Raw genomic sequence first — 15,436 nt, 5'->3', positions numbered from 1 at the left:
GGTTTTCACCAACTTTATAGAAATTGGAACAAGGCTCATAAGTTGCTGGCAGTGTGACCTGTTTGAATAGATGTCTAGCCTGCGAAAGGCTAACCAAAGGCATGGAAGCTTATCAGAATTTAATTTCTCCCATCACTGAGATTTAGAGAAGTTTAGATTGGTGGCCATTTGCTGAATCTGTTTACTCAGCTGACTTAACCTTTGACTCTTCCTGCTGTGTCTTTTTGTGACGCCGATGGAAGTCAATAATAAAAGCCTCATGTCTTCAACTTACGGCTGTTTTGAGAAATGCAGTAAAGTTAAACAAGGAAAGTATGGTTTGTTTAACTTTAAATAAATTCTCAAATATTTATTTTTACCATCAGTTTGGCACAGAATCCAGTTTTGCGTGAATTCATTTTCAAGCTACTTGTTCTGCGTCAACAAAATTCAGAGTTAAAGCTGAGTAAAATTAGTGGTTAAAAACGAGCATGTGGGATGATAATTAGCAGAATGACACAGTTCACATACCCTACAATAGACCGTAATGGCGCCTTTGTTGTTCTTATTGTCTTTATTGCAGGCCTGACATATAAAAACCAGACCATTTGTCATGGATTATTAAATTGTTTATTTGTCTAAAGCCAATGTCTGCCCTCAGATTCGTTGATTGAGCTCATTGAGTCGTCATTAATTAAGCGTGAACATCCATTTTCATCTGTACATTAAACGATAATTGTCAAGTGTCTTTCATGCTCATTCTTCATCGTTAAATAGACAGCGTTTTAATATGATTCATTTAATTAACGTGCTCGTTAAATTCTGTGAAGATCTACAGGCAGTCATTGATGGGTGTTTTTTGTCCTAAAAGGTCACTTGCATTTTGTGTTACTTGGTGTACATTTTGAAAAATAATTTCTCAGGTAAACCGCGTGCTGTCAAACTGTTATTTTAACACAAATAAACTTGTTGAGTGGGCTGCTGCTGCCTGGTGATGAGTGCCACTGAAAGCAATTCTCATCTCCAAACCTGTGTGATTCAGAGTGCAGTGGAATCTTGCAAAGAAACTGCAATATTTTCGGTTGAGGTTTTGGCTGCCGACGCTGGCCTTGATTGCCGGGATAGCAGGCATTTAAATGGCTTGTCATCAGGCGTTGCATTTTGGGTTCCATGAAGGCTCTTCACGGAATCACAGAATTGTTATGGTGCAGAAGGGGGCCATTTGGCCCATCGTGTCTGCACCAGCTCTCCAAACGAGCATCATGGTTTAGTGCCTTGCCTTTTCCCCTTACCCCCGCACATTGTTTCTATTCAAGTAACCATCTAATGCCATTTTGAGTGCCTCGATTGAACCTGTCCCCACTACCCTTCCAGGCAGTCCATTCCAGACCCACACCACTCGCTGTGTGAAAAATTGTTTTCTCACATCACATTTGCTTCTTTTGAAAATCACTTTAAATCTGTGCCCCCTTGTTCTTGATCCAGTTATGAGCAGGAACAGTTTCTCCCTATCTACTCTGTCCAGCCTCTTTATGATTCAAACATCTCCTGAATTGCCTCTTCCTCCCCTTTGCATTTACAACACTGATGCCAGATCACGACCTCGTTGTGCCATTTGCTGTGTTATGGAATGAAGTGAATCAAATAAAATAAGCACAAATCAATGCCTTATGCAAGCTGCGTTCTCAGAATTTGAACTGCAATTACCTCAAAAGTTTTTTTTTGTTCCCATGTCACAGCTCAGATATGAATGATAATGAAGGAGAGAGCACAATGGGAGAGACTCTCAGTGGCAAGTCTTCTGTTGCTGTCTCCCATTATCTATTCAGAACGGAGCTGAATGGATGTGAAGAGACCATTCACCCGTGAAGACCCAGGGCCGGCAAATTGCCCCAAGACGAGCAGTTTCTCATGGGCAGCATCCACTGGAAGAGCAACTCTGGGGTGCTGCTGCAATACAGAATAATGCTCGCAGCAAAAACCATGAGTACACTGAAACAGATAAGGGTATAAAACGATTGGCACATGTGTTTGTGATTCCCGCGGCGTCCTGTTTCTGCTGTTGTTTGGTATTGCTGTCTCTCCCACAGTTCCTGTACGTGATACAGATGCTTATTGCTGGCTGAAACCACTCATTTAAAAACGCTTTCAAATTTGCTGAAGCATAACACGAAGGCTGTGATTGTGTGTGTGTGTGTATGTATGTATGTATGTGTGTGTGTGGGGCTGAGGGTGTGTGTGGGGGGGTTATCTTCACTGCTGAATCTGATGAAGCCAAATTGCAGTTGTGCGTCAGGAATGATAATAAATATTCCAGTATTCCACGGTTTACTTAAGAAATGAATATGAGGCAAAGAGTCGTGGTGAGCGGATGTTTTTCTGACTAGAGATAAATATGCCATGGGGTCTCCAGGGGTTGGTATTAGGCTCATTGTTTTTCCTGCAACATATATGAGACCTGAACTCGGGGATAGGGCATACATTTTTGAAGTTTGCAGATGTTCCAAAACTTGACAAAGTGAGAAACAGTGAACATGATAGTCGCAAACCTCAGGGGGACTCAGGCAGATTGGTGAAATGGGCAGACACATGGCAGATGAAAGTTAATGCGGGTAACTGAGATGTGATGCAATAATATCAAAGCAAAATACTACGGATGCTGGAAATGCGAAACGAAAAGAGAAAATGCTGGAAAATATCAACAGGTCTGGCAGCATCTGTGGAGTGAGAATCAGAATTAATGTTTCAAGTTCACATGACTTCTTCAGAACTCTGTGATACACTTTGGAAGAGACAACATGGAGTGGTAGTATAATCTAATCGGTACTATTTTGCGAAGGGTGCAAGACAGAGGAGCCTGGGAGAGCAGAAATCTTTAGAATAGAAATCTTCTGTTCAGAAATCTTTAAAGGTGGCAGGGAAAGTTGAGAAGGTAGTTAAAAAGCATATGGAATATGCTTTGTATTAAGGGGTATTGAATACGTGAACCAGAAAGTCTTGTAGCAAATGGAGTATTGTGTACAATCCTGGGCCCCACATTTTCGGAAGGTTGCCAGGGCCCTCGAGAGGCTGTGCTGAAAATGCATCAAGGTGGTACCAGGGATGAGGGCGTTCAGTTATAGGGAGAGATTGAGAAGTTGGGATTGTTCTCCTCACAGCAGAGAAGGTTATGGGGAGACCGGATAGGGTAATTATGGGGGATATGGTGGAGCAAGTAGGAAGAAGCTAATTGCTCTGGCATGGGAGCCAATAACCCATGCAATAAATGGCAAGCAAACTAAAGAGCAGATGAGGAGAAATGTCTTCATACAGAGTGTTGTTGAGATCTGGAACACTAGCTGAAGGGGTGGCAGCATTAGATCTCAAAGGAACTTTTAAAAGGCAATTGAACGTGCACTAGAAGAGAAATAATTTGCAGGAGTATGGGACAAAGCTTGGTGTGGAAATACATTGGGTGTTTCTGAAGAAAGGGTGAGTGACCATATGCGCTATAAGGTTCTATGTGCTCGAAGGTTCTATCATTCAATGAAAGAAAGCTTTAAATTACCATCTGTGTTTGCTATAACGGGGCCTGCACCTATTGCAGTGGGCCTCATGCTCTTGTTATGTCCTTTTCTCCTTCAGGTTGGCATAAAGTATTCTCTGACCACTTGAGCAGGTAGGCAGTGTGTTTCTAAAGTACTTTTGAACAAGCCAGCAGGAGTGGACAGTGGATGAAAAGTGGGGTCCATTGTTGTCTGAATAAAGTGGCTCTATACCAGTCACCACAGAGTGTCTTGCTTATTTTGCATTTCAGCTTGCAGTTCATTGTCATGTGCGTTTAGACATACTGCACTCAGACACAGCCCACTGTGAAATCATGGGTTACAAGTCTATCGCTCAGGATTCAAAGAACCAAGGGCAAGAATTCTCAGGTCGTTGCGATTCTCTTTTCTCGCTGGCAGTGCACCAGTGGGTTTTGCTGCTGTGAGGGGTGGTTTCAATGGGTAATCTCATTGACAAGTAGCGGGAAGGTAGAGTCCCGCTGCCAGCGAACGGTAACTAGCCAACAAACACTCCACTGGAGAACTGGAGAATCCCGCCCAAGGTATTACATCCAGTGGCCTCAAGGCTAATCTCATTGCCATAATCTCGCGACATTGATTCCAGGCCTATGTTGCTGTACCTTTGTTAGAATCCAAAGGTCCACGAGTTAATTGGGGATGATTTTCAGCTTTACTATCTTAGTGGCGATCTGACAAAGAAGATTGACTGCCCGTTATGGAGCCCACTGACTTCTATCCCACTGAAATTAATGGAATGAATGAGGGACAGATTCTACAGCGAATGATGCACTCTAACAGGTCACCACTCAGGTGGTGAAAGGGAAAACTACCCCATTGTACTTGAAATGATTGGGATTCTCCCTGCACCAAATATCTCTTTTTTCACATTTTAGCTGTGAATTATTGGTCTTAATTTTTATACTGTCTGTTGGTAATGTTGTTGTTTAAGAAAGCAATAGTTCACAGTAGCAGAGTACAGAAGTAGTGAAAAGGAAAAATAACACCGAAATGCAATATTTGTACTAACCTGTCTTTCTTTGGAGGGCGGGAGTAAAGATTGGACATTTTCCCTCATATTTGTGCCCCAGTTTACATTTCACATCCATCAATGCTTCAGGTCTTCAAGAATGACACAATCCTCTTTCTGATCATTTTTAACATAGAGTACATGTGAGTACAAGTTGGTACTAACACACTACCAGCCTGTGTTTAGCACTTGCGTTCTGTGAGATGGCCATTGCAATGAGGTACACAGAACATCCAATTGCTTAACTAAAATGTGATTTATTAACACACACGTGGAAAGATAACTAACAAATTACTATGCAAACACTAACTGCAAAATGAATTTTACTGGAACTACTCTAACTGCGACTATCCTTTTGTACGTCCTACTACCAACAGGCGGGTATCGCAGGTCACATGAAGAATGTCTGGTGCCACCAGCTGGTTGGAGATTGCATCATTAACTATCTACAAAACGGTGCATAGGCATATAACCACAGCACTGACCTAAAATTCAGTATATTCCTTCAAAAAGGAATGAACAAATGTTAGCAAAGATTTTGGAGAAAAGATTATTAATGAGGAATATCTTACTTGGTCATACTTAAATCAGAAAGGGGCATTTGACTCCAGGTCAGAGCTGGAATGAGCCTCTTTGATGAAGGGGAATATTTTGGATTGTCACATTAGTGACAGTGCTAATAATATTAAACAATAATACGACAACCATGCCATTATTTGTCGTTAAAATATTAAGGTTTCATGTTAAGCATCGTTCTACACCTTTGTATAAGTGAAAATGAATCACACCTATTCAGTCTTAGAGATACATAGGGAGAAGGTAATGTAAAAGTATGATTTTATTTTTTAAATCACTCGTGGTTGTACACATAGGAAAATCGAGAGCCAAAATATTGGCACATATGAGCTGACAATGAAAGCAATTTAGGAACGGGATGCAGGCAGCAACAGAAAGCAAGGAAGGGTATATTTCCAGATGTTGTAGTGACAACAATTTGTGTTGCCCATACAGCTCCGAGCTCAGGCTCATGGATGAGTTTTATGTTTAGTGTAGCACACTATTGGAAGAATCCTGAGTGTCAAGAGAATGTAACATTCACTGATAATTTATGCACGTCTTGTTAGCATTGTCAATTCAGTTGTTTATCTATTCACTTTGATCATTTGGAACAAGGTTGACTTTGTGAGCCTTTTTTGAAGATTTGAGAAAGAGCCTGTAGGGGCACAAGGATAAATCTAGTCACCAAAGACATTTCTAAGAAAGGTTCTTCTCTTCAGTATCCTTGGCAAGTGACCAAAAACCAGGTAAGATCAGTGAAGGCACTCTTAAGAAGGTGTGTAATCATAAATACAGAAGCTGAAATAGTTAAAATCAGAGCACAGAAAAGACCCAAAAGCAAAGAGGAATTTTATCCATTTTCCACCCCTGGCCACCTGATTATCACCTCAACAGTGGGACTGTGGTGGGAAATCTATTCGTCGCCATGTCTGTATAAACATAGAATGATCACTCAAAGAATTCCTACAGTGCAGAAGGAGGCCATTTGGCCCATTGATTCTGCACTGATTGTCTGAAAGAGCACCTTACATATACTCACTCCCCCACCCTATCCCCATAACCCCACTTAGCCTGCTCATCCCTGGACACTGAGGGACAATTTAGCACGGCCAATCCACCTAACCTGCACATCTTTGGACAGTGGGAGGAAACCGGAGCACCCAGAGGAAACCCACACCGACAAAGGGAGAAAGTGCAAACACCACACAGACAGTCACCCAAGGCCAGAATTGAACCCGGGTCCCTGACACTGTGAGGCAGCAGTGCTAACCACTGTGCCACCCTTTGGTAAGATGGTCTGGCGTTTCTAAAATAATACCTCATCAAAGTCATTTTCTTCAGGAGAGTGGAGAAAGGAATCGAGAATTTAAAAAAATGGCCCCCATGTATTTTTCCTATCTTAAGAACAACCTTCAGCAGAGAGAAGAAAAAGTCATCTCAATACGCATTTAATTTGTGGAGGCAAGGGAATCACACATTGTGAATGTTGCTTACTTTGATTATGCATTGCACTTTGTGTTCCACCTTTCACCATTGTGAGAACTTGCTTCCAGGGCAGTGATGAAGATTACTTGGAGGATTTGGTCAGCGATGCTTATGTAGAGATTTGTCTGCGGCCTTTGATTTGGTTGACCAGACCATCCTCTTCCAACACCTATCTCATCCAGTTGCACTTACCTAGTTCCATAACTTACAAATATACAAATTAGGAGCATTAGTAGGTCCTCAGTGTCAACATTGAAAATATAGTAACAGTTTCCGCATCTAAAAGACCCAGCTCTACCCCACCACATCACCTTTTTTGACTCCTCCATCTTTTCGAAGCTGTCAAAATGCCGGTCCGAAAGCACATATTAGGTGATCAGCAATTTTCTCCTAACAAGTAGTGGGAAGACCAAAGCCATTGTCTTCAGTCCTCACTACAAGCCCTGTTTCTGGTTACCAACTCCATGGCTCTTCCTAGCAACTGTTCTTGGGCTGAACCAAATGGTTTGCAACTTTGATATCATCATTTGACCCTGAGATAAAAGCAAAATACCGTGGATGCTGGAAATCTGAAATAAAAATGGAAAATGCTGGATAAACTCAGCAGGTCTGGTAGCATCTATGGAGAGAGAAAATAGAGTTAACATTTCAAGTCCATATATGACCCTTCTACAGAACTGAGATTAGCTTCTGACCACATATCTGCTCCATCTGCATTTCCACCTCTGTAACACTGTCCGATTCCGCCTTGCCACAGCTCACCTGCTGCTGAAACCCTCATCCACCCCTTAATCTCTAAATCTGACTATTCCAACACACTCTTGCCGCCCTCCCATATTTCACCCCCCATAACGTTGAACTCAGGAAAACACCAGGCTGTCTGTATTTTAACTTGCACCACCACTAACTGTACTGATGGACCTAAGTTAGCTACTGATTGAGCAACACCTTGGTTTTAAAATTCTCAGCCTTGTTTTCCAATCCCACATGGCCATTTCCCTTCCTATCTTTGTAACCTTTGGGTAGCACGGTAGCACAGTGGTTAGCACTGTGGCTTCACAGTGCCAGAGTCCCAGGTTCGATTCCCGGCTGGGTCACTGTCTGTGTGGAGTCTGCACGTTCTCTTGGGTTTCCTCCGGGTGCTCAGATTTCCTCCCACCAGTCCCGAAAGATGTGCTGTTAGATAATTTGGACATTCTGAATTCTCCCTCTGTGTACCCAAACAGGCGCCGGAATGTGGCAACTAGGGGCTTTTCACAGTAACTTCATTGCAATGTAAGCCTACATGTGACAATAAAGACTATTATTATTATAATCTGCCCTGGCCCACAACCTTCTGAGATAGCCATGCTCCTCCAATTCTGGCCCCTTGCACAACTTGGATTTAAATTTCTCCACCAGTCGTGGCATGTCTACAGCTGCTTAGGCTGAGTGCTGGAACTTGCTCCCTGCATCTCTCCACCTCTGGAACACATTTTCCTCCTTCAAAGTAGTCCTTAAAACCTACTTCTGAACTACCTCTGCTCTAATATCATCATACATGGCTCGGTGACAAATTTGGTTGGGTGCTTCTGATGCTCCTTGAATGCTTTCTCATGTAAAAGGCACTATAGAAATACATATTTTTGTTGGGTGAGCTCTGGCGACAACTATTTTTCTCCAACTGCTGTGTGTTACTGCAGATAGCACAGCATGCATGAAAGGTATTACTGTGTATATCGATTTGGAAAGTAAGATTGAAGGTCTTTTTTTGTACAAACTAATGTTGCCCAGTCTTTATGTTGGTCTTTCTGGTGTTTTAGAGATGTGAGGATAATGCTTTTATGCGATGCTTCTGATGAGGACCAGGAATGTATCTAAGAAATTATTTTGCCAGCTACACATGAACACTCATCAATTTACTCAGTGACTAGACAAAGTTGGAAAATTGCCCTTATAAGTCTACAGGAGAGACATGATTAGTGTAGAAATGTTTTGAGTAGGTTTTGATACTTTATTCTCTCATAGTTATATATGTAGAAACAAATGTTGGGGTCAGAGTATATATAGAAACCGATGCTGGGGTCATTCTACATATAGAAACCAATGCTGGGGTCATTGTACATATATAAATAGGTGTTGGAATCATTGTACATATAGAAACCAGTGCTAGGGTCATTGGACACATATAAACCAGTGCTGGGGTCATTATACATATAGACACCAGTGCTGGGGTCATTGTTCATATAAAAATAGGTGTTGGGGCCATTGTACAAATAGAAACCGGTACTGGGGTCATTGTAAATATAGAAATAAATGCTGGGGTTATTGCACATATTGCACTGGTGTTGGGGTATTGTACATATAAAAAATTGTGTTGAAGTCAGTATACTTTTAGAAATAGGTGTTGGGGGTAATTGTACATATATAAACCAGTGCTGAGGTCATTATACATATACAAACTGGTGTTGATGGCATTGTATATCTAGAAACTGGTGCTGAGATTATTGTACCTATTGGAAGTGGTGCTGAGTTTTATTGATGCATATATAGAAATGGATCCTATGCTAATAAAGCATATCATCATTAGACAATGTAGGGACTGTTGGAGGGATGGTGTCCAAATTTAACCTAACCCAGTTGGGAAATGGTACAACATTTGTTTTATATATACTTGTTATATACACTTGTTGTATATAGGGACTGGTTTAGTACAGTGGGCTAAATAGCTGGCTTGCAATGCAGAACAATGCCAGCAGCGCAGGTTCAATTCCTGTACCTGCCTCCCCGAACAGGTGTCGTAATGTGGCGACTAGGGGCTTTTCGCAGTAACTTCTTTGAAGCCTACTTGTGACAATAAGCTATTATTATTATTATATCCCACTCAATTTTACTTTCCATTGAAATCAATGGAGACTTGCACAGGGCAGGCTGTAAAATCAATCCTAAAGGTCTTCAGTGTGGCACATAGCACAGCGATTAGCACTGCTGCCTATGGCGCTGAGGACCCGGGTTCGAATCCTGGCCCCGGGTCACTGTCCATGCGGCGTTTGCACATTCTTCCCGTGTCTGCGTGGGTTTCACCCCCACAACCCAAAGATGTGCAGGATAGGTGGATTGGTCATCCTAAAATTGCCCCTTAATTGGGAAAAAAAATAATTGGGTACTCTATAAAAAAAAGTGTTCAAAATTATAGGTCTTCTTCAGGACCTGAAGGCATCCAAGTATGGGAGATGCCAGATTACTTGTTCTATCATGAGACTATACTGTTAAGTCTGTTCGTACTTTCTGTTAAATTCCAAGTACACCCTGGGGACCAGGACTTTCAACAGGATCACATTCAAATGGGACCTGCCGATATTGTATTAAATGCAAATAGACACGAATTTAGTTATGAATCTTTTGTCTTACAAACTCTTAATATATTTTCAATGATCTGTGGTCTTCCTATCCAACTAAGAAAGCATCATATTCATGAACAACTGATATTTTATTTATTCTGGAGCCAATAAAAACGTTAGAGCAAATATATTTTAATAACCTCATGAATAGTGACGGGTATGGTTGATTTGTCAACCAAAATCCAGCAGATAGTAATAATCATGGTTGTGGTCTGGGTGGAAATTCGGAGGGCGGGGTTGTGCATGAGGTTAAGGGAACAGGGTGGGAGGGAGCAAAAGACACAAGGAGTAAATTAAAAATGCAGAGCACAGTTTAATGGTCCCCTTTGAGAAAAGTGGTCCTCTTGTTGTGTGATGACATGCATTCTCCCCTGAGACAGCACATGGTGGGGGTATGCTTGGAGATTTCTACGAGTGGAGGGGGTCCCTTTCATTGTAGCACACAAACTCTCTTGCAATGTAATCAATCCATCCTCCAGTGATGCGGTTCATTGTCATTTTATTCGGATCGTTTCAGAGGACAGGCAGTGGATGAAGAAATGTACTTTTAAACTGTAATTGGGCAGGGACTCGAGCTGCATTTTAATTCTGAAAAGCTGTTTTATAAGTGGAATCCTTGGTGACGTATGTGTGACCAGTCGCTGGCAGGGATTTTCAGTGAGTTTGAGCAAAATCGGATCTGACAAGACCTCTGCATCTCTGGAAAGGACAGTGTTTTTTTACAAAAGCACCACATAGCAGCTTAATCACTCCCCCCGTGCGAATTTGAGGTGAAGAAGAAAAGGAACAGAAAACAAAGAGACACCAGAGAGCAGAAAGCGTTGTCCCTGAATTTGTCTTTGTGTATAGAATGAAGCCAATCTTGGAAACTACAACCCCCGGGGAAAGCAACGAATCAAACCAAGAGAGCAAAGGTACCGTACCACAGGGGCTCAGCTCTGAGCAACATATGGGTCTGTTACCACTTCGGTATGAAGAGGTTTTAAACATCTTGATAGAATTGGATTGTTAAATACTGCCTATGTGTTGCAACTGACTCTGAATTTTAGTGCTGCCATTTCACAATGGCTTCCGTTTTGGTAGAGATGAAATAATTGCTTTAATGTTATTTCATATTCAGCTGGTTAGAAGTGTCCATCGATGTCCCTTTTGTGTTGACTGCTGACACATGTTCGATAGGCATCATGGTGGACAACAAGAGTCATTTCAGGAATATAGGGATGCTGTAGGTGATCAATGAGACCAAATTCAACATTTCATCAGACACAGTAAATCTAGTCTGATCTTTCATCCCTCACCGAAAGCTACCATCAGTGATATAATGCATTACCAGACAGTAATGGGATTCAACTGTCAGAATAAATCTTTTGCAAATGGAGGTTGTCAGGACTGTGTTCATCATTATCAGAATGTATATTAGCAGAAACTGGCTGTTTTAATTTAATATACAGTAATGCATAATTCAGCCCTAGTGGGTTTAAAACTAGTTATCCTGCTAGATTAAGCAGCAGATGTTTATGTACAAGTGCGCCGTATAATTGCCTGAAATACTGCAAAAAACCCTCAACCAGTTAGGGGCTGTTACATCTTACTTACAGTTCTAAATACTCCTTGGTGTCTTGGTCTACCTTTGTTATACTTGAGATTTCCATATTTAATTCATTATGGTCAATATAAATGAACATGCCTCACCTCCAGAGAATTATGCAGCATGTTATTAAGATTCCATTACCCGATAGGGTTGTGGCAGTAAGCAAATAGAAAGTAATGTTGATTTGAAGAATCATAGAATTTACAGTGCTTCTCCACATTCTTGTGGATTTGGACACTTAGCATAATGATCAGGTGGTTCACCTGAACCAGGGAAATCAAGTTCACTAAAGCTTCTGTGACAGGTTGTAAATGCTCCATGATAACGTTACCTAAGAGTAGGTGGAAGGGACAGGTTTCAATTGTCTGTGGAAACTTTATCTTTTTGTTTCCTTGGAACCATTTGTCCGCTATATTTAACCTCACTTTAGCCAATCGCTGTGTGCTCTCTGTTATTTTCTGATCAGTGGGCGGAATTAATATTTTCAGGCCACCACCAAAGTAGCTTTGTGAACCTCCCTCCATTTTTTACACATCCCTTGGCTAGTTGGGGTGTTCCTAGCTCGCTCTAACCCAGAGGTTTAGGGTTAGGAGCTCACTTCCTGACTTCAGGAGCTGGATTTTCACCACTGAGGCAGGTGGCTCGAGTTGAGAAATTTCCCATTGAAGTAAAAGGTCCATTCTTGTTTATTGGGGGGGTGGGAGCAGTTTGTGGATGCAGAATGGTGTCATGTCCGCTGAGTGTACGTGGCTGCCAAGGAGGGCTGATTGCGAGGCCCACCTCAGTTCTCTGTAACTGTGCCCCAGTTGTTTCGGAGGCAGTTAAGCTCACTCATCCTCACACTGCCTCATCCTAATACCTACCCACCATTGCCCCTCATACTTTCAATACCAACGCATGCCCCTCACCCACCTGCCATGACCCCATAAAACTTCCATGCCCATTCAGTGGCAACTCGGGCCCCTGCCCACACCATGCTCCCTCATACCCCTTTACAACCCCTATAGCAACTCATTCAGTATCCAGAACACAGCCAAGCATTCATAGAGTTTTAATAATAGCCCTTGGGAAATTGTCAACAAAGATCTCCATCGAAACTGCATGACAGGACACTACTTTCTTTTTCAAACCTGGCCCACATGACCTGTCAATCAATGCTGTCCAGCAGAGGGTTTTTTTAAACTCTCAATGCTTTTTGCGTCTGTGTTTTTTTTAATATAAAGTTTGAGTACCCAATTCTTTTTTTTTTCCAATTAAGGGATAATTTAGCATGGCCAAACCATCAAGCCTGCGCATTTTGGGTTGTAGGGGCGAAACCCACGCAAACACGGGGAGAATGTGTAAACTCCACACGGACAGTGGCACAGAGCCGGGATCGAACCTGGGACCTTGGCGCGTGAGGCAGCAGTGCTAACCACTGTGCCACCGTGTTGCCCTACCATTTTTTTTAAAACTTCAAAGTGCATGGAGTTTAATACTTCAGATCACGACAGTTACCTGCTCTTCAAGAACCTTTAAGTCCACACCATCAATGTGTTACTTCCATTCTGTGGGTTAAGGCCCTTGCAACAAATAAAATGGGGTCTGTCTGAACTCAGCGCCAATTTGAAGTTTCCCTGCTGAGTTCAGGTTTCCTTCCTATGTCTTCTTCCCCGTGCTGACAAAAAATGGATTTGTCAAAAATTGAGGGAGGGGAGAAATTCTGCATCTGGGTTACACCAACCATTTTTAAATATTGGTGACGACTTCCAGGATCCATGAAAATATATGTTCTTGAATTCGGGCCTCTAGTGCATTCCTAACTACAATCACTCCATCATTATTTCCTTCACTTTCCTGGGTCCCAAGCTTTGGAATTCCCTCCCTATAGTGTCCACCTCCCCAACTCGCTTTCCTCCTGTGAAAACTTAACTCTATGACCAAGCTTTTGGTTATTTGGTCTAATTTGATCTGTAGCTCGATGACATAGTTTGTTTTATTATCCTCCTTTTTTAAAATATGTTCATGGGATGTGGGTGTTGTTGGCTGAGCCATTATTTATTGCCCATCCCTGAGGGAAATTAAGAGCCATCCACATTGCTGTGGATCTGGAGTCACATGTAGGTCATACCAGGTAAGGATGAGAGATTTCCTTCCCTCAAGGACATTAGTGAACCAGATGGATTTTTATGACAAGCGCCTTGGGATATTTTATTACGTTTTAGGTGCTGTATAATTATAAGTTGTTGCTGCATACAATCTGACAGACTCGTGGTGCATCTTTATAAGCTTCAAAGTGCAACTCAAAATAAGCAATGAACATAGGCCTTCAGGAAATTGAAATCTTGCAGCATGTGCCAGATCAGTATGTTCTTAACATGTAAAAAATGATTGTCCTCATTGAGGCCACTGAGAAATGCTCAGTTGCCACATACTGCAGAGAGGAAAGGTGAGATCCACAGTGCCAGGTTCCTACCCTCATATTGCCAAGTGATTTCACTCTGAATGAGTGTACCTTGGCCATAGCTCCAATCGATATAGGCCCAATGAGGCCAGGGAAACGATGCAGGGGAGATCATTCCTGTTACTTACTCCTGTTCATAGTACCTCTAGGGGATGGGCCTGCACTTAGGGGTGCCATTTTGATTTATGTCAGGATAGCTAATATGGGCACTCTGAGCCCTTCCCAGGTACCCTATGGGGTGCTGTGGTTACCAGAAAACTAACATGGAGAATAGGCAGATGAAAGTCACATTGATCGCAGCTTGCAACTGATAATGCCTTATAATTTAGGCTGTTACTGGTAAACAGATTAATTAACTGCAGAGTTCAACGCCAAAGCCAAGCTGTATTTAAAGCCACAAACTGCATTTTACTTGTGGCATTCCATTGCTCTTCCAAATTACAATCTTTTCCTTCAACCACAAATTAGGATCAAGATCAGAAGCTTTAAACCATGCTCCCTAAGCCAGAAGACGTTTTATTCATCTCTTTATTGTAAGTGTGGCACCCAGTTGCTTGTGTTAGCAGGCAGTGTTGAAAGGCTTAGTTGAGATAGCACGTTATTCGGCTTAGTTGGTCACTAGAAATAAGTTTTCAGAGATTTCAGTCATGGGGAACATAATTTTGTCATACAATGGATGTGCGAATTGGGTCATGAATCGCTGAACTTTGTTTCTTTAATTAGAAAAAAATCCTCAACCTTCACTACCCCATGCCATTTATATGTGCCTTTCTCGCTGGCCGTGGAGGCCTTGGGTACTAAATGCACAGGCCTGAGGTCAGGGCCCCCATTGTGTTTTAATTGTATTTTCTCCCATGCACTATTTATGTGTGCTGATGCAGGTTTTGGAAGTCTTTAAAGGATGCACCGCCTTGAAGAAGCCTGCTAAGGGATTGAAAACATTCTGGAACACAAGTGTTTTGACACTGTTAAATATCACTATTAGATGATATAATATAGATGTGTTTTAATGCAGTGATTCATCAAAGGGCTCCCAATTTGTGGTTAAAGGAAAAGATTGTACCCCCTGTTCCACAAAGGTAAGTTGACCAATTCATTAACCCCCATTGTGTAAGTGTTGGCATGCATTACAGAACTTTCCCCCCTGGAAATAGTGCAATCCTGCATTCAAAAATGTGGGAACGTATTTAGAAAATCCTCTGTCATATTTGCCACTGGGATTTCAATGTCTAGATAGCTCTGACTGTGAAAAAAATTGAATTCCCTGATTTTGTAAAGATAAAAAAGATCCAAGAGCTCGCTCCCTTCCTTTGATCGGGAGGTAATCTGCTTTAAAATGCAGAAGACAGCATCAGTTCTTTCAATTTCAGCCTTTGGAGTGGATAAGCCAATGTTTTGATAGTTGTGGTCATTATCGATTTGTGGCTG

At 41.9% G+C, this 15,436-nt stretch overlaps 1 protein-coding gene across 4 annotated transcripts in view; it reads left to right on the top strand.

Annotated features, from left to right (window-relative positions):
* gpm6bb (glycoprotein M6Bb) overlaps positions 1-15,436 on the top strand; it is a 285,202-nt gene that overhangs the window by 159,313 nt on the left and 110,453 nt on the right. Inside the window, exon 1 of one of the 4 annotated variants that reach the window (XM_072514103.1) lies at positions 10,491-10,888. The exons of 2 other annotated variants lie outside the window; for them this stretch is intronic. In XM_072514103.1, coding sequence (XP_072370204.1) covers positions 10,825-10,888 — 64 coding nt within the window. In that variant the 5' untranslated portion in view covers positions 10,491-10,824. Of the gene's footprint in view, positions 1-10,490; positions 10,889-15,436 lie in introns of those variants that run through there. One more of the 4 variants, XM_072514105.1, reaches the window with a different exon arrangement.

Source organism: Scyliorhinus torazame, chromosome 8 (assembly GCF_047496885.1).
Source record: "Scyliorhinus torazame isolate Kashiwa2021f chromosome 8, sScyTor2.1, whole genome shotgun sequence".
Taxonomy (NCBI): Eukaryota; Metazoa; Chordata; class Chondrichthyes; order Carcharhiniformes; family Scyliorhinidae; genus Scyliorhinus; species Scyliorhinus torazame.
Note: the sequence above shows the minus strand (reverse complement) of the source record. Positions and strands in the feature narration are given on the sequence as shown.